Below are 24,498 nucleotides of genomic sequence, written 5' to 3' on the forward strand. Positions count from 1 at the left end.
GTCATGGGGATTTCAGATCCCCAGACCGGTAAATCGGCTATCCGATGTGTCAGTGCGGGAGATCGCCAGCCTTAGCCCCGGTTCACACAGGGGCGGCACGACTTGCAGGTCGCCTCAGCGAGGCGACCTGCAAACGACTTCCGCGGCGACTTGCAAAACGACTTCTGTATAGAAGTCTATGCAAGTCGCCCCAAGTCGCCCCCGAAGTAGTAAAGGAACCTTTTTCTAAGTCGGAGCCACTTGCGTCGCTCCTATTAGAACGGTTCCATTGTACAGAACGGGAGGCGACTTGTCAGGCGGCTAGGTCGCCTGACAGGTCGCCCCTGTGTGAACCGGCTCTTAGGGTCCAGTGTAAGTTCACCTTACAGATTTTTCTGTAAAGGTGAACTTACCCTTTAATGCATAGAATGCAGGGTAAAAACTTTCTAGGTTTAAAACCACATTAAGCAGACATTCTAATTAAACACAGAAATTCAAGAGATGTTCATGCATGCAGCTTTATGCCCTGTACACACGGTCGGATTTTCCGACAGAAAATGTGTGATAGGACCTTGTTGTCGGAAATACCGACCGTGTGTAGGCTCCATCAGCATTTTCCATCGGATTTTCCGACACACAAAGTTTGAGAGCAGGATATAAAATTTTCCGACAACAAAACCCGTTGTCGGAATTTCCGATCGTGTGTACACAAATCCGACACACAAAGTGCCACGCATGCTCAGAATAAATAAAGAGATGAAAGCTATTGTCTACTGCCCCGTTTATAGTCCCGACGTACGTGTTTTACGTCACCGCGTTCAGAATGATCGGATTTTCTGACAACTTTGTGTGACCGTGTGTATGCAAGACAAGTTTGAGCCAACATCCGTCGGAAAAAATCCATGGATTTTGTTGTCGGAATGTCCGATCAATGTCCGACCGTGTGTGCGGGGCATTAGTGTTGCACAAATGAGCTAGTTACAAAAATCAATGAAACATTCCCATGCTTAAAGCAGAACTAAAAGCAAAACTCTTATTTTCACTTTGGGTGGGAGGGTTATAAGCCCTGTCAGTTTTTTTTTTCCATCTGTGTCCCACTGGGGAGATTTCCCTTCACTTCCTGTCCCATATCTAAAACAGAAATTTAGGAAATCCCTCTAAAGTGAGAGAATTCCTGGTGGTAACCCTGGTCACTAGGACTTGTGTACCCATTGGAAGATTTGCTGTTCAGGTGACAACCCAAAATTTGAGATTTCCTTTCACTTTTGGTTATAATGGTAAACAGGACAAATTTAGAGGGTGAATCCCTCTAACGGGGACACAGACAGCAATAAAAAAAGTTCAACGTTTTTCCACATCTACCTTTTAGTATGTCATTATGCTCCTACATATTATCACCACACAGAATAAAGCGTTTCCTCCCAGTTCTGCCTTCACATTTGATAGACAGCTGCATTAAATAAATTGAGTAACACGTGGCTGATAAATGAGCAGGAGAGAGAAAGGACTAGGGTGGGGCTTTAAATAGCCCTATTATTATGTGTGGGGATCTTCACAATGTAAGTTTACAAACGACAAGATTCAAGTAAAAGGAGTAGGCTAGAAATAATAATTATTATTATTATTATACAGTATTTATATAGCGCCAACAGTTTACGTAGCGCTTTACAACTTGAGGGTAAACAGTACAAATACAATACAATTTGATACAGTAGGAATCAGAGGGCCCTGCTCCTTAGAGCTTACAATCTAAGAATTGAAATATAATGTAAAAATGGATATAATGGTTTTACATTTTGACCATAGATGTGCTTTAAAGTGGTTGTAAACCTCAGTCATGAAATCTGAGCAAAGCACATACACTATATTACCAAAAGATTAGGACACCTGCCTTTACGCATGAGAAGGCCTGGCTCGCAGTCTCTGCTGTAATTCACCCCAAAGGTGTTCTATTGGGTTGAGGTCAGGACTCTTTGCAGGCCAGTCAAGTTCCTCCACCCCAAACTCGCTCATCCATATCTTTATGGACCTTGCTTTGTGCACTGGTCCAAATCATTTGGTGGAGGGGGGATTATGGTTTGGGGTTGTTTTCCCCTTAGTTCCAGTGAAGGGAACTATAAAGGCATCAGCATACAAAGACATTTTGGAAAATGTCATGCTCCCAACTTTGTGGGTACAATTTGGGGATGGCCCCTTCCTGAACCAACATGACTGAGCTAGTTTGGGGTGAAAGAACTTGACTGGCCTGCACAGAGCCCTGACCTCAACTTGATAGAACACTTTTGGGATGGATTAAACTGTGAGCCAGGCCTTCTCATGTGTAAAGGTAGGTGTCCTAATCTTTTGGTAATATAGTGTATGGACTTTACTCAGATTTCATGACTGAGGTTTCTTATCCAACATCAGTGCCTAACCTCACAAATGCGCTTCTGAAAGAGTGGTCAAACATTCCCATAGACACACTCCTAAACCTTGTGGACAGCCTTCCCAGAAGAGTTGAAGCTGTTATAGCTGCAAAGGGTTGGCCAACTCAATATTGAATCCTATGGACTAAGACTGGGGTGCCATTAAAGTTAATTTGTGTGTAAAGGCAGGCGTCCCAATACTTTTGGTATTATAGTGTATAACTGTAGTGTTTACTTATCTCTCTCCAAAGCTCTAAGTGTCATTTCCCTCTGGTGCTTCTTTCTCTGTTATCAGCATGAGTCACTTCTGAGAAGTTTTCCCAACACATGGGATAAAATTTGTGTTGGGAGGGAGTGGGTGGAAGAGCTCAGAATGGAGCTTGTCTATTCACAACACAGTTCTTCAGCTGTGTGGAGGGGGTGTGTTCCTTTCCTCCAATCAGCTCTCACACTGTAACTGCAGTCTCCCCGCCCGCTCCTCTGTGCTCCTGACAGATGAAGAAAGACTTTTAACACAATCTGCACTTTTGAAAGGATGTAGAGAGGAGAAGACTGCAGATAAACAAGTAATACATATGTAGGAGGATGTGTTTCATCTCTGTGTATCATTTGAGGCTGTTCACTTCACTGGGTATATGTGAGGGTTTACAGCCACTTTAACCACTTGCCGACCAGCCGCCGCAGTTTTACTGTGGCAGAATGGCAGGGCTGGGCGAAACGACTCTATGTAACATCGCTTTGTCCTGTAGCCACTAGGGGCGTGCGCTGCTTGCCCCCGGAGACAATGCGAGTGCCCGGCGGTCGCGATGAGCGCTGGGTTCCCGCGATCACTCGTGACACACCGAGAACTGGGATCTGTGTGTAAACACACTGATCCCGGTTCTCTGCGGGGAGAAGAGACTAATCGTGTGTTCATACAAAGTATGAACAGCGATCTGTCATCTCCCCTAGACAGTTCCATCCCCCCTTCAGTTAGAACACAGAGAGGGAACACAGTTAACCCTTGATCGCCCCTTAGTGTTAACCCCTTTACCTGCCACTGACATTTTTATAGTAATCAGTGCATTTTTATAGCACTGATCGCTGTATAAATGCCAATGGTCCCAAAAATGTGTCAAAAGTGTCCAATGTGTCCGCCATAATGTCCTGATAAAAATTGCAAATCGCCGCCATTACTAGTAAAAAAAAAAATAATTATAAAAATGCTATAAATCTATCCCCTATTTTGTAGACGCTATAACTTTTGCGCAAACCAATAAATATATATGCTTATTGCGATTTTTATTACCAAAAATATGTAGAAGAATACATATCGGCCTAAACTGAGAAAAAATTAGCTTTTTTTTAAAAAAAAAATTGGGATATTTATTATAGCAAAAAGTACAAAATATTGTGTTTTTTACAAAATCGTCGCTCTTTTTTTGTTTATAGCACAAAAAATAAAAACCGCAGAGATGATCAAATACCACCAAAAGAAAGCTCTATTTGTGGGGAAAAAAGGACACCAATTTTGTTAGGGTATAACGTCGCAGGACTGCGCACTTGTCACTTAAAGCAACGCAGTGCCGAATCGCAAAACATGGCCTGGTCATTCAGCAGCCAAATCTTCCAGGGCTGAAGCGGTTAAGGTAGCGATTCCATCACTTCCCTAACATGGTAGCACCTCTTCATTGCCTCCCACTAATGTTGAAAAAGGACATATGTTGTAGAATAGTATAGTAAATAGACTCTGCAAGATGGCATATGAATATAATAAATTATAGATAAAGCAAAAGCTAATGCAGATGCACTATTTTTACCTTTTTAAAATGTTTGCATTAAAAAAAATATATTCTTTTGTTCTGCTTTAAAGCAAATTGATCTTCTGGAGTTATATTACCACTGATCTCATTGCTAAAATAAATCTTGTTTTCACAAAGGGATGCAGAATGGCATACACGTGTGGATTGGTTTATTTATTTCTACCCCCTTAAATCATATTGATAGAGGCAATGTTTAAAATGCCAGATGATCCGTATTCATATCTAGAATGCACACAAACTAGGTACAAGTGCAGCGTCAATGAAAAATGCAAACTGTGCACATTTCGTAGGTTGAGTTATACAAAATGGCAAAAAATACTTAAAAGAAAATATTATTACTGTTGGGTGCCTGTATAACACTGCAGATTTATACTTAAATGCACACAGCCCTGGCTTATACTTTCTAACACAGCCTTCCACAGAAAAGGTGTTTTAAGCAATACAAATGACCCAACCAGAGACTTTATCCCCAAGCAGATCTTTCCTACGTATTATTCAGCATGGACACGCTCTTATTTCAAACAAGGCTTTCCAGCAACATTTTCTCCTGTGTGGAGTTTACAGAATGACTCGTGGAGTCCAGGTGTTTGAGGTTAAAAACTGGCAGACTTGCCAAGACAAACTGAAAAAATGTATATGATTCAGAAAGGCTGTGAAATCAATTCTATATGTTACTGCCAGTAACTATGCAGATAATGTAACAGCTCAATTTATCCTTTTGATATAAATGTTACCGCTTATATTTATTTTATTTGTACTACTATATGGGGGAAAAGCCAAATGTAGGTATAATTTCTGTTGAAATCTTGGCCAGTATGCACAGAGGAGAAATACTATAAATTACAGCTGTGTCTCCACCTATTTTATTATACCCTCCTGCATAGATCTAGAAGAAACTACAGTTTTGTTATAAACGCCTGAGAACTTCACAACACGTTTTTATAAACAGTAATATTAAAAGCAGCCAAGGAACTGTTAAAAAAAGCAGGTTCAACCTTATAAGGAGCTTGTGAAAATCACCAGCCTTGTATTTATTAGGAATTTATATTACCTTAAAATAAACCTGTTCTGGGTCACACAAAATAAAGTGACCGTACAGCTGCACACCAGGCACCCTCCAATGATGAACAGTACCCTTAGCACCGCTGCCCACCGTCCTGACTTGCTACTGAATGCCCCTTGAAAAGCATGATCCTCCAGGTATCGGGAAAACTTGCAAAATCGATCTTTCATCCCACAATGCTGTACCTGGTGCCTACTCCTATGCTTGAGCACTGGCAAAAGTAGTGCATGAAAGGTGTGTTTAGCCATTTGCAAAAGCGAGGCCATGACACAGTGAAGCTAAACATGATTTCAGGATCTCAGTTTTATATTAACATACATGTCCTACCTACTGTACACCCTAAAGCATCTTTCGTGCAGTTTTAAAATCCATCTTACCATAAAATCAAGGTATTGGTACTTAACCATCTATTGGCTTGCCTCTTCTCCCAGCTTGCTTACAGTTGGCAATGACTTCCTAGATACAGGAGCCCAAGGATTCAACAAAAGTTCATCCACCTGGGTCGCTTCCTACACAGAAGTACTGCAAACCAATATTTGAGCCAAAGGATTCTCCTCATATATATACATACTGAAAGGAGATCCATCCTGGAAACCTTGTGAAGTGTATTTGCTAACCTATAAACACAATAGTGCGGGGCCATGGGCAAGAGCTTCAGTTGTTGGAGGACACAGGGATCTGTTGGTATGGATCCAGGGTCCTGAGTCATTTTCCAGGACCAGACAGTTAGAGTCTGGCAGACTGAGATTGTCGCTATGGCAAGTTACATAGCAGGGCCTAGAAAGGCTAACAAGGCTTTGGAAAGCTTTTATGAACATTTATGCAGAGTCCTTATGTACTAGAATATTCTCAACAGGGACCATTAGGGTTTTTTTAAGACAGGAAATAGCTGGGTGCATGAGGACACTCAGTGTCTTCAGAAACTCCTCCTCAATAGGATATTGCTGAGCAAAATACTTTTTGGGTTAAAAATCTTTCAAGAATTAGGTCCGTCACAGTACAATACAGGCTGTAAAAGCGAGTGTACAGGGGAGGTTTTAGCAGGCTAAGGCATTTTTAGAGAATCCTGCCTGGGTTGACCAAAGCCAACTAGGTCAAGGCAAGTGTGCACTGCATCAGTAAGAATTTCAATAGTATCCTTTACTCATGAACCAAGTCCTCTGAACCAGACAAGGTACCATCCTCATCCTCCTTTTTGGTAATGCAGAAGCAACCAGGAGACGATCAGAAATGGACTCTAAAAAAGAGGAAGAGGGGGCCTGGTTTCAGCCTGCGGCCCATAATATTACTGACTGTTTCCCATAAATTCAGACACAGTGGCAGAAAATTCCTTTCTCGATAAGTAGAAGCAGGAGACTCTGAAGATGGTAACAACTCAGTTTTGGGAATAGTGGTCCAGACTTGCAGGATCAGGATGCTAAAATACTGCAGACACCCCTTCCCCGAGCCATTAGCTGAGCATAGGCTGGCAGGCTCCGCTGGCCCACCCCCTCTGTTCCTATGATTGGCCATAGAGCATGAGGAATGTCCCAATAGGAGTACTCACAACTATACAATGCAAAGTAACATTCTGTGGCCCATCACTGAAGGCAGTAGGGACCCAAGGAACTTCCAGAGGATGGATGTGCTGTGGTGAAAGTGAGTGCAGAAGTAAATATCAGGTCCATACATGTGCAGTATGTCTGTCAAGGAGGCTAGCAGAGTGTGGTGCCTGGACTGAAAGCCTTGCAACTCAAAAATGGTGCCAAACCCAAAACCTAAACCGCTCCTGCCTCTGGCTGTGAGAAAATCAGTCGCAGATGGAACTCCGTTAACGCCTTGGGGATCAGAGCACAGCACACCCAGGCTCCCAGATAGGGCAAAGCCCTGACTCACTACAACGATGTGTCGTGCAGTTCTTCCAGTCAGCCTTGAAGACTGTTGAGAACACACTTCACCCAGTGATCTTGGCCCTCCTGGTGGGAATACCCGCTAAGGAGTCTTTAAGGACTGATGAGTGTAGCACACCCCTGGACCTTTAGAGCACACTGCAGCTAAATCTACGTATTGCATCATGTGCCTAATGCAGAGTCCAGTGCCCAAAGAGCAACATTTAGGGCCTGCCAGAATTGGGGAGTAACTCATTTGGAAAATGAGCATTAGTGGCTGAAGAATCTTGTTAGTAGAAACAAATCTTGTGAAAAGGGCAAAGAGCTGAAGAGAAAAAGGTCTGCATCTCTCGAAGCAGACATAAGACATCTGTTTTCTTAAGGACACTAGCAAAAACCTTAGGCTTGCTGGAAATGAGATGGGTTATGCAGGACTGTTATTATGGCTATATTTGCATTGTTTAATCCCCTGAAGGCAGCTGCAGAACCCCTTGGTTCCAGAATATCATCCTGTGCCCTGTAATGTACAATTTAGAAATGTAAATACAATAGCCTGGCCACAGGTTCATTTTAAGCCATGAATGTGGAAAAAAAACACAAATCTAATACAACTACTTTATTTCAGCTCACAGCACTTGCATTGAGAAGGAGGGAAGCGAGAATGTTGAGAAGCATAATAAAACAATCATTTTTGCTGAAGAAGAAATTTTTGTTATGGCAAAAAAATACCACCAGAACTTCTTTTGTTACTTAGCTAACATCTTTTCAGTTTCCCAACTGCCAATGTCAGACAAATCACAAACACATGTGTATGGTTAAATATAATAATTATTTTCCATTGGGCTCTATTACACATAACCACACACAAATTGTTGATTGGCTTTTTACATTTTTAACCAGCATTATGATGTGGTCAGACATATCCAAAGTAGTGAAGAAACCCCAGGGGTGTGTCCAGACTCTAAACACGTGACTCTAAACATACAATAATTTCTTACATTTCACTACTCTTTTGATTTAATTATAAGATATTATAATGAAATGTTGTCACACAGCATTAATACAGCAGTACAATCTGAGAGTCATTCAAAAATAGAAATAAATAAAAACAAAAACACCATATAAATTATTGTTAGATGACAACTTTTCAATCTGTTCATTTTTGGCCCAATCGAGAGACAATCTTAGGTATACTGATATCTAAATAATCACCAAACTATCACAAAAAACAAAAAACAAAACAAAAAACACAATATACAACAAAGTGTTATGTGAGGATAATATCAAACAATGAAGTGCATTTGTGCACTACTCCAAGCATGATAATCAACTTTAAAATATCACCAGTGTTGCTAAAAACTGTGATCACAAAAATGATGAATAAACATTAAAATTTTCATGAACAGGCCTATAATCTTCCACACGTAATACACTCTTCACCTTATTGGTATGACCTTTGAATGATAAAAGGTCTCAAGCGCATATCCTTTTTAGAGCCAGGACAGGGCTATCTCTCCACTGGTGGATGCAACCTAATTAAACCTCCACAATCATAACCAATGCTCAAAAGACACAAAGGAAGAGAAACATAGTGTTCTCCTCAATAAAGATTTTATTGCCACAAAGTAGACACCCTTACATATAAACAGATCAGTTTAGCCTTTGGTCATGAAGTAGACTCATACAGGGCAGCGCTAGGTATCCTGCATGAGCATCACTGTCCCCAGTTTCCTATGGCTGAACAGCAACAGATCTCACTCTACAACACGAACCCTTAGCTCCGTCTAACATGTTTTGTCCGCAACATCGGGTGCATGGAAATGACCCTAATCATTTCACTTAAAAAATAATAACCATCCAAGATGAAATCTTCACCTGGCATGGCCCTAGATGTCATCAATAACAAGAATAATGACCATAGCTGATTTTTACCTGGCAGCTCTCGGTCTTTAAATGGATCCTCTGCGTCAGTAATTTTCCACTTTGCATCACTTTCACATACTGGAGTTTCATATCTACATTGAAGTGAATTATAACAAAATATGAGATTTTGTGCCCTGTCCATCTTTTGCTGTAAAAGCTGAAAGATTACTTACCGTGTAGATGTTCCCGGTAAAGGGCGCCCTGTATCTACTAAAACACACCAGCAATAGCCTGTGGATTGATGACACTGTACTGGCTTGTATAGTCCTCCTGGAGCACACTCTGGAATCACAATGCCTTCTCGTGGATTTTCTCTTGCCTCCTCCAAAGCGCTTTGCCTTTCCTGGTCACAGGAGTTCACTTTCTCTGTTTAAAAGTAGCACACAAGTCCATGAGCAACATACAAGCATTTTTAAAGGACCAGTAAATATGAACAAAATATTGTTTTAATATGTTCTAAGATGTATTTACATGTTATTGGTAGGGGCGGCATATGCCCTCATATATACCTAGGACTCTTGCACAACAGTCTCATAGATGATTACCTACAAGTGTTACTTTGTGATTTAGGATAAGCCCTTTTTAGCCTAAAATGGATCATTACACAGACCATGCTGCATATAATGTTGATTATTTCTGGTTCTGTGCCAAGGCTTTTACTTCTGTATTTGTGAATACAATTAGTAGCTGTTTATTTTAAACATGATGGTCCTCTAGAGAGACTGGGGAAAGACACAAAATGTGCTGACCCAGAGGAAGGGAAAGCAAAAATACTTTTTACAAAGATGACCCCTGTTAACGATACAGAACCCCCTTCTGCAACCCTGACACTGGAATCTCTGATTACTCCCACAAGTGAAGACTAGTATTGTGGCTATTTGTTCAAATATAATTGAGCTCTATGACTTCTGCCATATTTGTAGAGCTGAAAGGAGGGTCCTGGAAGGAAGAACCCCCTCTGGGTTCCTATTAGATGGATTGTAAATATGGTTCAACTTTAGTTTGAAGTGAACAACCTCTTTCATGGGGTTCTTGAATGTGTACTGACTTCATGTACGACGCTAGAGGACTCAGCAAGACACACCTCTGGGAGATGCTCAATGAACACTACAAACAACAGCAGCTCAGCTTTGATCTCTGCCAATAGAGGACTTAGTTGAGATTACATAACTCCTACAAATCGACTTCTTCTCAATGCAGATCTAAGTGGGAGGTAAGTACTGTTCACTACAGTAGGCCAGACAGAAAATACTTCTCTAACTTACAATATTAAAGCTCACCCCAATGTCTCTCTGTGTCAGGGGAACAAGGAATCTTTCAATAGTCATGCAATTTTCCTCAAAGCTCAAAGCCTCGGTTAATGGAAAGCTTTGGGGCTATCAGTTTTTTGCTATGCTTTTATCACTCCATTCAGTGTGACTACAAGGAAAACACTAGTAAACACATGGCAAAAAAAGCATATATGAAGTGCATTTGAAATATACACTAGTCTGTAGTATATTGATTATGCTTATGGTGAGTTAAAGGAATACACCTACATTTTTTTAGACTGAGGAAGACCCCCACTCTGTTATCTTAGATAGTTAACGTTGCATAAGCTACTGAACTGACTAGGTGCCATCCCACTGAATGAACTATGTATAGAGTGCACAGAAACCAGCAGGGTACGAATCAGAATACCTGCACCATATCTTATGTGATCGTAGGAAATTTTGCTCAACATCACATCTGTGCCTTTTTTTTTTTTTGGTATACAGCCTGCTCCACAGCCCAGCAAGATTTTGGCTGCATGACAGTGTAGTATAGCCCCAAAAAGCCTTGTCTTGGCCCTATCCAATAAACTGACTGCCAATCCAAGTCTTGGCATCATTATTGTAACTGGAGAAAGCTTCTGCAGCTCAGACAGAATGAATTAGTTATTAGACCAAGGGAACATATTCACAGTGACATGTCCCCTCTTATCCATAAAAGGAGAATGCAGGTGAGTTATGAGAGGACAAGGTTGCTTGGATGGAGTCCAGGTGGAGTTTAAGCCAACTTACACACATTACTCAAATGGTATGGCAGTACGGCATACTTGTGTTCTATACAATCAGTATATTTAGCTATAACAGCGCAGGTCTATTCATACTAAAACACAACCCTCACTATGCAAAGAACACTACTGAGCTGGTCAGAAAGCAAGGGCTGTAAAAATATTTTGTGTTTTTCCCTTTATCTAATGTAAATATGAACATTGCTGCTAAATGTTCTTGTAAAAGGGGTTTGCTTCATCCATATGAAGTTGGTAGCTGGTCTAATGGCAAAGCTTAGGCCTGCCATAGACAGAGCACATTTCTTTTCTGTAACCATGGATTGCACAAAAGAAATTCACTTGATTCCTCCATCAACACAAACAGTGTTGATAGGGGAATCCCTCCTGCGGAACCATTGTGTTCTCCCAGAGTGGGGGTGGGGGAAGCTGTCCCCACTGGGAGAACACAGTGATTATTGCTAGCGGCAACAGCCACTAGCAATAATCACATGTGAAATCTGTCAGGATTGATCAACTGGGTACATTCAGCCTGTCAATACATGGTTCGAATCTCCGCAGGTTCCCGCTGAATAGCGTTATGCATGGTGTGCTATTTTTGAGAATAACCACTTGCCGACCGGCTCACGCCGTTATACGTCGGCAAAGTGGCACGGGTGCGCAAAATCACGTATGGGTACATCGGCCCTTTAAGAGCCACCAGAGGGCACACACGTGCAGCCAGAGGCACCCGCGCACACCCACTGCACGGCGGGGGACCTAATGCGCGTGACCAGCAGGCGCAATCGCGTGCAGGAGCGCCAGCACGGCCATTTGTGTGTGTAAACACATAAATCCCTGTGCTGTCAGGCGAAGGGAGACATGTTCCTAGTAAAAAGGATTAGCGATATGTCTCCTCTCTTACTCAGTCCTATCCCCATACAGTTAGAACATACACACTGAGGGAACACATTTAACCCCTTGATCGCCCCCTAATGTTAACCCCTTCCCTACCAGTGACATTTACACAGTAATCAGTGCATTTTCATAGCACTGATCACTGTATAAATGTCAATGGTCCCAAAAATGTGTCAAAAGTGTCCGATCTGTCCGCCGCAATCCCGATTAAAATCGCAGATCGCTGCCATTACTAGTAAAAAAAAAAAAAAAATAATGAAAATGCCATAAATCTTTCCCATAGTTTGCAGACGCTATAACTTTTGCGCAAACCAATGAATATACGCTTATTGCAATTTTTTCTACCAAGAATATATAGAAGATTATATATTGGCCGAAACTGATGAAGAAATTTGTTTTTTAAAAACATTTTTGGGGATATTTATTATAGCAAAATGTAAAAAATATTGTTTATAGTGCAAAAAATGAAAACCGCACAGGTGATCAAATACCACCAAAAGAAAGCTCTATTTGTGGGAAAAAGGACGCAAATTTTGGGTACAGCATCGCATGACCGCGCAATTACCAGTTAAAGCGACACAGTGCCAAATTGTAAAAAGTGCTCTGGTCAGGAAGAGGGTAAAATCTTCCGGGACTGAAGTGGTTAAAAAAGTTAAGATATTATCGCCTGCATTTTTAGAATCTTGCATATGCCTACTGAGCACAATTCTGAATCCTCTAAGCACAAAAGGATAGCAGGCCAACAGCCTTTTTATATAAAATTGGTGGTCCACATTTCTGCTTGGAACTGCCTGCAAAAATGGAAATCCAATACCTGATTGGGACTCCTGCAGCTAGTAGTTACATGGAGGAGTGCCTTCCTCCTGAAGCTTTGTAGCAGTCAATATTTAAAGGGAATTTATAAGCAATAGTGAACATACCTAAAGGGGACTTTGAGGAAATCCTCTTAGCTGTTGTCAGCACCGTTGATTCTGTATGCTTTGCAAGCACAGGATTAAAGGGGAAGTATGCGTGCTACATTTACTGGTCAGTGGCTTTAATACCTAAAGCATACATAAAGTCACTAAATAAAAATAAAGTATGCACTTCAGGAATTCTTACTTCACAGGTCACAAACTTGTTTTTAAATGTCTGAGACAGCCAGGTAACTTGCATTTTTCAGAAGGAAGTTAGCATCGGCAGCCTACATATTTATCTTAATAAAGGTGCTCTTTAAATTTGAGTGGTTCCAATGATAGACCAATCTATATGCCACTATTGCAAGACTGTCGGACCAGGTTTGCACCTATTGTGCAAAATAAATTAAACAAGCAGGTACAAAAATATAATAACTGCACAGTCTACCAATAAACATATGTTTCTGTACAGTTTTTAATATATTCAACAGCTAAGTAGAAGACTGCAGGAGCCTGGGTTAAAGGGAGGACAGGGGTTTGGGTGGCACATTATTTCACTGTGAAAAGAATTGCTGGGAATTCCAAAATTTCTATTATCTTAAAATATCATCAGGGATGCCCAGAACTTTTGGGGAAAGGGGTATTATTATAGTATGGGTACCCAGAGAGCAGAACCCTTCGGGACACCAGTTTTTGTACAAATGAATAGTCTATTCTTATATTCTTCGAAAAATGTACATGGCAAAAGCTGTGCAATGTAATTAAGGACATCATCATTCACATGTGCCTAGGGAAATATAATATAAATAAATATAAATAATTATAAAAAATAATAATATAATAATAATAAAATGAATTTCCCCACGATTCACTATCGCTCAAATCTTCAAGTGTTCTAATTTACTATCGCTGTTTTCTAGCTGGTCTAAAACCACTTTTGACGTAAAGGGACACTTTTTGGTTGCTATGGACAATCTCCAGTTTCCAGGCAGAAAGAACAGTATATATCATATAAAACTGCATGCAGAGCATTGGACAAAGCACTAGGTACAAAATGGATGTGAAATGATTTCATACAGTAATGTAATCTGTAAGATTACAGTGTACTGTATGTATTAAGTTTTTTAAATTTTTTGAATTTGACACCAGGCTCCGCCCCCGTGCGTCACGATGCTCGCAGAGAACGGAGCCCGGCACAGAGAGGCATCGGGCTGAGGACAGAGCCCACGGACACAGCGGGGGGACATCGCAGGATCCTGGGGGCAAGGTAAGTACACTGCACCAGGATCCTGCAAAGCAATCCCAAGTGTGGCTCGGGGTTACCGCTAATGGTGCTGAAATTTAACCCCGAGCCACACTCGGGAAAACCGCCAGGGAGGTTAAGGCATTATGGCAGCTGTATTAGCTTTTTCAATACTAAGGCAGATCATAGACAAATCGAAAACTGAACATTCCATTGATAAAAAAAATGAAAATGGCACACACAATTGTGCCATCATTTGTTTTTTTTTCATGTGTAGGCTCTTTTGATCACGACACAAAAATCATGTGTTGCAGCTGGCACACTAATGATGCGAAAAACGAATGACCAAGAATTTTTGTTTGGTTTTTGGCTCGTCTATGGCCTTCTTAAGTAGCAGTATGCTTACTGGGAGAGGCAGCTGCACATATAATACAAAATAGAATACACGAGAAGATAATGGTTAAGCATGGAGTCTAAACAAGGAGTAAGGGTAGTGGACCAAATATGGATTTGCTATATGGACCTGCCCAAGCCTCTCTACCCATAAATTAAACAAAAAGGTTTGCACCTCTTGTGCGCAGCTGAGGACAGGGACCAGTCATAGAGAACAGGGGAAGCTTGTCTTGCGCATGTGCTATGTGCTGTAGTAAAGACAGGGACTACCATTGTTGTTCAAATACATGAACGTAGGTGCTACTCCCTCCCAGTATTATAATGCAGCTTTATCACTGGTGCTCTGGGAGAGGCAGCTGACTCCTCATCCACATGATTCGCATAAGCAAAAGAAAAGTCGTCACTCCGTTGTCTAGTCTGCATTAAGTGGGTAACAAATGCCAGACACAAATGTCAACACATTTCAGCCAAGCTGGTCTTATTTATGACTACCATTGTTCTGGACAGCCACTGTCCAATGTGTGCACCAAATATAATGCGCAAAATATTACTATAGGCTAGCCCTTGCAAAAGTCCAGGCAAAGTCAACTGTTAGATATACAACCAATTCAAACATTTGATTGTAAAAAATACTTGGGAAAGATCATTTTTAGTTAGAAATAGCCATGCCAATATAACAAGGTGGGACTTTTTTAGGTACCAGCACACAATACTTCATCGTGGGAGGGCAGTGCCCAGTCATCTCATCTTCCTTTTTCACCTGACACAACATAATAATCTTTGACAAAGATTGTGGAGATAATGCATACAGTATGGTGTAACAATGAAGTAACCTGCTAATATGCGAATTACAGTTACCCTGCTAATGGAAACTTTGGGACATGATACTGAATATATTATAAAAAATACATTTATAACCACGTACAATTGAATCACCTGCAATGGTTGCACTAATTATCACTACCTGTTAGATTTTGATGATTTTGTGGCCACCACAGTTATTTCTTGAGTCAACACTGATCCACCAGGGACAACTGTATTGTACATCTCCATAGTCCATGAAATGCTTCAAGAATAATCCCCCCCCCCCCCCCCCCCCCACTGAGCATTTGGAGAATCTTTGGACGCTTTTGTAGAACTCTGAAGTATATGATATTATGTAGGAGGGATAAAGAGGTACAGTAGGTGGGGGGCTATAATATTTTTGGTTATGTGTGTAACACTGGTGTGCCTGCTTTAATAATGTTTTTAAAAATTATTTTATGACTGATATAATAAATGTATAATTTTTTATGAACTGAGTATTGTGTGCTGGTATCCAAAAAGCTCCATGTTGTTATATTGGTGTTGAAATTCTTGTAAGGGATGTTGGTACACTCTCTATAAGCATCTAATACCCTCGCAGGTTCTTTTTTATCCTGAAAATAGTTAAAAATGTATCCCTTAGGATGCAGTGGTTTTCACAGAAGTTCTACATTATGGAGCCTATTCATGAACTTTGGAAAAAAAAGTTGGAATTATGCCAATGGCATCCAATCTGATTTCACCTTTCTTCGTATGCATTCATTAACAAGATTTCTGATTGGCTGCCCTGGGTAAAAACCCTATTTTTGTGTTCTAGAGTTTTCATGAATCGGTTCCATTATATAAAGAACCAGGGGCTCGATTTGAAAATATCCACTAGTAATTAGTGTCATGTCTCTCTAAAGTTTACAATCTGAAGGAACAATAAAGTTAAATTACCCAAAACAAGTGTCTGACTTAGTTGACTGTTGGAGCTGGTAACCTCTGAGTCAACTCACATACTCCGTCTACTCACAATAAATCACCATTTATAGACAATGATTCTAGTTTTCTTTTCTAACTATATCCAAGTGAACATCAACATGGTTTATGAGTCTCTGAATAACTAACTGGACACTCACAAACACAATAAACAAAAGGTACATGTTGTCTCAAAGAACAAATTCTGACCAAGAGACCGTGAAATTAGAACTTTACTGCTGTTTCTTAAATATAAAAGCATGTTTAGGCAATATTACTGTGAACCTCCTTGAAAGCAACGATAGTGTGTTTGGGATGCTCCTCTCTCCACATCCCAATCCAGAAGAGCGTAAAGGCACTGTAATGTTTTTGAAAGGCTGAGTATAGAGCTTCTTTATCTTTTAATCCTTGCCTGTGTTCCAGTTTAAACTGGCACCATGACCACAGTCCCAGTTTTCTTTTCTCACTTGCCTTGCCGGGACTTCCTCACTTGCACCATCCTATGGAGCTCCCCTGCATGCAGGGACTGGGGTTGTGTCTCTCTACACAGCCCCATAGACTAAGATCAAGGCAACCCCTAGACTAGTATCTTCCCTGCTCCTATCCCTCCCTTCTACAAGCTAACAGACTGCCTGGAGACTACACGTTCCACTGTTAACTCTTTCCTGTAAAGGCCAGAAGTTCAGGGAACCAGCAGCATTGGGAAAGTTGTAAACTGCAAGTTCTTGGGTAATAATTTTAACAGGTAGTTTACTGGAGAATATTTATTTTAATGTGCTCAGTGTGTTAACCAAAAAAATACTACTTTAAGGTTTACCAATAAAGAAAAACACATTTTTACATTTAATCCTTAGAGTATGCTTTGTGTGAGTTTAGGTTCAAATTGTAAAGCATTCTAGATGCATTGAGTGCCAAAGATAAAATATTTCAGGACGGTTAAGAAGTTTGATGATAATAGTGTGCTTTTTAAAGTAGCTACTCCAGAGAATCCAATGCCTACAGAAGAGAAGGCTCACATCAGAAAAATCTCTAGTCTGGTAATCTCAGTATTATTATGCTACATTGGAAGTGAGGATTCTATTTTTTTTTTTGGGATGGTTTTGGGTAAGGCAAGGGAAGGTTAAAACCCATTCCAGCTTGGAATTTACCAAGAACAGAAAGAGACAGGAAAAATACAAGTTTGGAGTAGTTGCTCAAATAGTGGGTGAGGGGAAATTTTCAAATTGAGACATCTGTTCTGGTAACATTTGGCAAAGCTTGGCATTCTGTACTTTTCTGGCACACTTACTTTCACTTTCTGCGGCTTCTTTGGGATAGGAAATATGGTGACAGCTTCTAAGCTCTCCACATTCTGTCAAAAGCTAGAACAAAGTTTTGCCTGAAGATCCAATTTAATATAAAATACCATCAATTTCTGATATAAGCCTGGTCCTATTGATTTATGGTCATTGGTGGAATTTACAAACACAGCATACTGGTATGTGTATTTTTACAACCGTTGTGTGAATTAGCTGCTGACCAAATTAACCCTTGATGTATTTATGTTTGTCTGTATGACTGTAGTAAAAACCATAGACTATAAGGCTCCTTTGGCTGCAGACACTGGTCTGAATGATTCTGAATGAAGTACACTGATGCAATAAAAATTAATATAACAAACAAATAAGCATCTGTAGTTCCAGCTAATGATCCAATGGCCGACACAGAGCTCTACCGGAGTTGTCCCCCGCCCCCCCCCCACCACCAAAGACTACTAATTTTTGTTGCTACAAGTGTAATCTGTTAAAGAATTATGATTCAATTGACAGGTCCTCTTTACTTCCAATGCAGTGAACAGAACAAGTTAGAAATGTTAACATTACAGCACGCACTGAAAAAAAAAAAAAATCTGAGCAAACACATGTAATAGATTAGGTCATTTCTTGCTGTATGAACAGTTTATATGAGCGCTCAGTTTTTACCTGGCAACCGGCCGCAAGACAGTCAAGAGACAGACTGACAGGCTGAAAAAAGCTATAAATAAATAAGCTTATTTTTTTTCTCCTTCACTTCACTGTGAGTCGGGTGTTTACAAGTGACCCTCACAGATGTGACCTATGCCACTGCTAAGGTATCACGGCACACATTGCAATATATTATTACAGCATTGCAAAAACTTTCCATGGCATTCATAAATAGTAGTTGAAAGCGTTATTAAAATGTGGCGTTTTAGTGTCTGGAAGCCGGAGAACATAACCCTTGTAGAGCTGAAGGGAAGCTTCTGAGACTCAGTATTTAAAAGGTTTAGGTTAAAATCTTGGATGGCTTATAAACACAAGTGTATGAGTTATAGTTTCAAAATGTTCTCATGAGCCTTTAAACAAATGCTTTGCAACTCAGGTTTTACAGATGTGTATATAAATATATATATAACACACTGTGTGCTTAATCCTCTATAGAGCCATGAAGTCCATTCAGCACAGATAAACTCTGTTAGCACTGTATTACTCACAGCAGACCTTTCTGTTAAGACAAATGCTTGTGTGACTGAGTTTTTTGTAATGGTATAACTCGGGGATTACTACATGATGAGAAATGACTTAATGCTCACAGCAATCTGTTAGATGTGCTTAAGACTTAAATTTATACATGAAATCAGATTATATTCAGGTGGGTCTGATTAAACACGACCATCTCAATTATCGCCCAATGGCAGAATCATGGTGGTCAGCTACATATGGGCCCCTTATGGCTGGATGACACAATGACCCCCTACAGCCTCCTCCGTGGGCCTCCTTTTATGAGTAAGGGTTATGCAAAGTCTTACCATGCGCATTATAATAAAACAAGTTTATAGTGGCGCTAGAGGGATGTAGTATGCAAGCATAATCTAAGTAAAAAAAAATCATGTAAGTAATATGTTCATTTTTAAAAGTCCATAGAGCACATGATAACTAGCAGCACCAGTGGCAGCACCCTTAGAGTGAAGCAGGCAACTCTATAATGCAAAAGAGAAGAACAGAGGGGTGCCAGACTAAGTGCAGCATTAAAAATACCAATTTTATTAAGGGTAAGACAAGGGGCAACTCACATATAGATGGTTGCGGTCACAGGTCTGATGAAGAAGCAGAAGTTTCTAAATGTATTACCACCCACTTTTGCGTCAGCGCGGCCTCCATGGTGGCGTCACGTCTGTCCTGGGGCCATCTTCAGTTCCATGCTGGTTAAGGTGGTGATCCGCTTCCTTCAGTCATCCATCTATCCAACCACTGCCTGATGCCACCAATCCACCGGGATGATCCAGGAGGGTCCAGAGACTGACCGCATCCATTGTATAGGTGCCTGACTTATTTTATTTATTTCAGGTACTTATATAGCGCCGTCAATTTACGCAGCGCTTTACATATGCATTGTACATTCACATCGGTCCCTGCCCTCAAAGAGCTTACAATCTAAGGTCCCTAACTCACATTCATACATACTAGGGACAATTTAGACAGGATCCAATTAACCTACCAGCATTTATTTGGAGTGTGGGAGGAAACCGAAGTACCCGAGGGAAACAGGGAGAACATGCAAACTCCAGGCAGGTAGTGTCGTGGTTGGGATTCGAACCAGCGACCCTTCTTACTGCTAGGTGAAAGTGCTACCCACTACACCACTGTGCCGCCCGACTTATCCATCTATATGTGAGTTTCTCCTTCTGTTACCCTACTAAAATCAATACTTTTAATGCTGCACTTAGTCTGGCATCCCTCTGTTCTTCTCTTACCATGCGCATTAAAGTTTGGCTGTCTAATCGGGATCAAGCGCTGCCCAGTAATAGCCCGTGTCTCCGCTATTATGGTGGAAGACATGCAGGTTCAGAGAGCTGTAGAATGGATGACAAAGCGGGCCTAGGTAAAATAAAAAGTATCTACTGTAAATGCTATACCATTTATAACTGGCTTGGTGTCCATTGTATGAAATTTGGCCTGAGTCTAGGCCCACTTTAACAAGATATGCAGGCGCCTGATATACTGTATAAGCACAATGAAGTCAAAGCCGACAGCATGATGAATTTTTTCACACAGCTCCCACTTAGAAAAATCTGAAGTTATAAAATGCAATTCACTAATTTTTTTAATTTCATATAGAAATTAACATTACCCTTACTGTGTATGTGTAAAACTTGGCTAATACAAGAGTAACTAAATACAAGAGCTCAGCAAATTAGTTAAGAATAGACAGCCCCAATACAAATTTGCAAAGCATTATAGCAGTTTTGTAAGGTCTCGATTCATACTTAATTTTACGGATGTCTATGCATCTGTTGCTATTGCAGTTATCAGATTTTACTAATGAACCAAAAATCGCTTTGCTTTTGCACCATACTAATACCTGTGCTTGCCCAGCAAGCCAAGGACTAAAGTCAAAACAATGTTTATAACTTTATTATCTTCTCTTCAGTAGATACAATCAGTCCTTATAATCTGTTGGTATGAATTGCAGATGCTGTGTAATCTGCTATTATTTGGAACAGGTGTCCCCAAACCTTCCAACCAAAGGGCACGTTAACTATGCTTCAGACTTGAGGGGGGCCAGACTGTGGCCAGTGGAAGTAGAAAATATTCTGGTGTTGGTGGAAGCAAACAAGTTCCCAGATATGTTGGTCAGTGAGAGGAGAAATAGAGCCCCATCCTTGGTGTCATTGGGAGAAATACTGTCCCATTATTGGTATCACTGGGAGGAATACTGCCCCATCATTAATGTCACTGGGAGGAATAGTGCCTTGTATCAGTGGGAAGAATAGTACCCCAAGGGCCGGACAAATGCAAGCAAAGGGCCGCATTCGACACTCAAGCCACAGTTTGCAGCCCACTGATTTAGACTGTCACAATTTAGCACTGCATTGCTGTAGTTTTTTTTTTTTTTGGTGGTGCATTTCCATCATTATTTGCCTTATATCTAAACCCAAAACAAACATGTATTATATCGCAGCGTACTAGTCCTTAGATGGGATGCCTGTATTCATTTTCTTTTTCAGGATTTATTTTTACTTGGTAATCTTGGGAATAACACACACTGTCCCTGGGTGGCTATAGTCACCGATCACTGTATATTTGGAGGGAGCCATGGTTGCCACACAGACAGGACTTCTTACGTGCATGCCTTTGTGTGTATTTATTACATGGGAAATGATGGAATTAATAGTTTACACAATAAAATAGCATTTTTTTAGCTCACAAAAAGTAAAAGGGGCACAAAATTTCTGGCAAGTTCAACAGGTATTTTGTGTACGTGCTAAAAATGTTTTTAGACTAAAAAAGAAAATGAATACAGATACAATATCTAAGGACTAATAAACTGCAATGTATGACATTTTGTTTTGTTAAACTTATCTGCTCTGTGTAATAGTTTTGCACAGAGCTGCCCCAATTCTCTTTTACTGGGGTACCTTGTTGGCGCTCCTGGATCCTCGCCCCTTATAAGTGGCCCTATAGCAAGCCGCAAGCCAAATACTGTCTTGAAAGAACAGTATGATCAAACTGATCAACTAAGCTACAGTGAGATTGTTACAAAAGGCTGGATATTTTTTTAAAATAAATTCAATATTTTTAAAGCATTGTTGGCAACAACTTAGAAAGGCCAATTATTTAAGCAACCTTCCAGTATTAATGGTTACTTGAGCACTCTGCCCAAAATACACAAAATGTCACCATTTTGCCATCCCTGCTTTTATGAAATATTTATTAAAGATGGTATTTTAATCTCACTTGTTCCAGTCTGGGAGTGCTGATTACCCCCCATTGAAACTGTAAACTGTACCAGAGTATGTAAATATTACTTGCTGATTTGATCTGCACATATATTTAAATTTTTAGCTTCCGTTTTCTAATATATATTTATATTATGTTTTCAGTATATGTTTAAGCGAATATGCAAAAAAAAGCTTACAAAAGACTTTTATTAGCTAGTTCTGCTCTACTCAGCTAAATTTATTCCCCAAATGCTTCTCTTGGGATCACTGACACTACTTAAGTCATCTGTTTTCTTAGTCTCTCTCTCATTCAGGTAGAAGGGGAGAAAAATGAAATTCTTTCCCAGTTGTCCATCAATCCCTGCCAAGACGCTGTCATTTATTTTTACAGCCACATGCGGCTTTCAGCACCAATGGCTACAAGAAGATTATTGGCCTGTATCCTCCCACCCACCATCTTGTGTACTTTGCAAGTTTTCATGAAATGGATTATCTGGCTACTGCCGCAATTTTATTTATGGTTTTGCGACTGTCAGTTTCAATTAGGACCTGGAATGGGTGTACTTTCTGCATGTTTGTCAAACTGCACTTCATTCAAGTAGTAATCTGTTGATATTAATGGAAACATAAACTTTATCATCTAGGAAAATAAAAAAGATAAAGAAAGTCCCACATACAGTATATGGATACATTTTAAAGTGTATGTAAATCCTAAATTATTTTGTAGTATGTTTGGCACCGTGCCTCACAGTAAACACAATTCTTAAGCCTTTTTTTGTGAATCTGTTGCAAACTTTTACACCTGCAGAACCTGCTAGTAACTGCACTTCATGTTGCAGGCTGACAACACAAAGCCACTGTCTTGTGAATAGCAGCAATGTTGTCACCCTGCCATGTGGCCTCCCTCAGTTGACCGTTGGACTGCCTCTCTGCTAGACGTGATAAGCATCCCAAAGGGCAACTGAAGGCTGATACAAAACAGGCTGACAGTTTCAAGGCAGTAACTACAGCATGCTACAGGAAGTAATATTACTGGCAGGATCTTTGCAAGAAACTTTGCAATAAATGTATAAATAATGATTTGCTTAAAAAAGCTGTATATAGTGAGACATGATACCAAACATACTAAATAATAGATTATGGGTTTACATACAGTGCCTTGCAAAAGTATTCACCCTCCCACCCCCCCCCCCCCACCCCCTGGCTTTTTACCTATTTTGTTGCATTACAGCCTTTAGTTCAATGTTTTTTTTAATCTGAATTATATGTGATGGTTCAAAACACAATAGTCTAAGTTGGTGAAGTAAAATTACAAAAATATATACATAAAACTATTTTTCAGAAATAAAAAACTGATAATTGGCATGTGCGTATGTATTTACCCCCTTTGTTATGAAGCCCATAAGCTCTGGTGCTACCTATTACCTTCAGAAGTCACATAATTAGTGAAATGATGTCCACCTGTGTGCAATCTAAGTGTCACATGATCTGTCATTACATATACACACCTTTTTGAAAGGCCCCAGAGGCTGCAACACCTAAGCAAGAGGCACCACTAACCAAACACTGCCATGAAGACCAAGAAACTCTCCAAACAAGTAAGGGACAATGTTGTTGAGAAGTACAAGTCAGGGTTAGGTTATAAAAAAATATCCAAATCTTTGATGACCCCCAAGAGCACCATCAAATCTATCATAACCAATTGGAAAGAACATGGCACAACAGCAAACCTGCCAAGAGACGGCCGCACACCAAAACTCACAGACCAGGCAAGGAGGGCATTAATCAGAGAGGCAGCACAGAGACCTAAGGTAACCCTGGAGGAGCTGCAGAGTTCCACAGCAGAGGCTGGAGTATTTGTACATAGGGCGACAATAAGCCGTACGCTCCATAGAGTTGGGCTTTATGGCAGAGTGGCCAGAAGAAAGCCATTACTTTCAGCAAAAAACAAAATGGCACGTTTTGAGTTTGTGAACAGGCATGTGGGAGACTCTCAAAATGTATGGAGGAAGGTGCTCTGGTCTGATGAGACTAAAATAGAACTTTTTGGCTATCAAAGAAAACACTATGTCTGGCGCAAACCCAACACATCGCATCCCCCAAAGAACACCATCCCCACAGTGAAACATGGTGGTGGCAGCATCATGCTGTGGGGATGTTTTTCAGCAGTCGGGACTGGGAAACTGGTCAGAGTTGAGGGAAAGATGGATGGTGCTAAATACAGGGATATTCTTGAGCAAAACCTGTACCTGTGTGTGATTTGAGGCTAGGACGGAGGTTCACCTTCCAGCAGGACAATGACCCCAAACACACTGCTAAAGCAACACTTGAGTGATTTAAGGGGAAACATGTAAATGTGTTGGAATGGCCTAGTCAAAGCCCAGACCTCAATCCAATAGAAAATATGTGGTCAGACTTTAAGATTGCTGTTCACAAGCGCAAACCATCCAACTTGAAGGAGCTGGAGCAGTTTTGCAAGGAGGAATGGGCAAAAATCCCAGTGGTAAGATGTAG

General features: G+C 40.5%; 1 protein-coding gene across 11 annotated transcripts in view; it reads right to left on the reverse strand.

The window, feature by feature from the left end:
- The window catches only part of SMOC1 (SPARC related modular calcium binding 1), a 296,270-nt gene that overhangs the window by 31,118 nt on the left and 240,654 nt on the right, over positions 1-24,498 (reverse strand). For all 11 annotated transcript variants that reach the window (XM_073609800.1, XM_073609810.1, XM_073609807.1 and 8 more), the window contains 2 exons: positions 9,214-9,406; positions 9,050-9,132 (listed from right to left, as the gene is read on the reverse strand). In XM_073609800.1, coding sequence (XP_073465901.1) covers positions 9,050-9,132; positions 9,214-9,406 — 276 coding nt within the window. The remainder of the gene's footprint in view (positions 1-9,049; positions 9,133-9,213; positions 9,407-24,498) is intronic.

Source organism: Aquarana catesbeiana, linkage group LG13 (genome assembly GCF_042186555.1).
Source record: "Aquarana catesbeiana isolate 2022-GZ linkage group LG13, ASM4218655v1, whole genome shotgun sequence".
Lineage (NCBI taxonomy): Eukaryota > Metazoa > Chordata > Amphibia > Anura > Ranidae > Aquarana > Aquarana catesbeiana.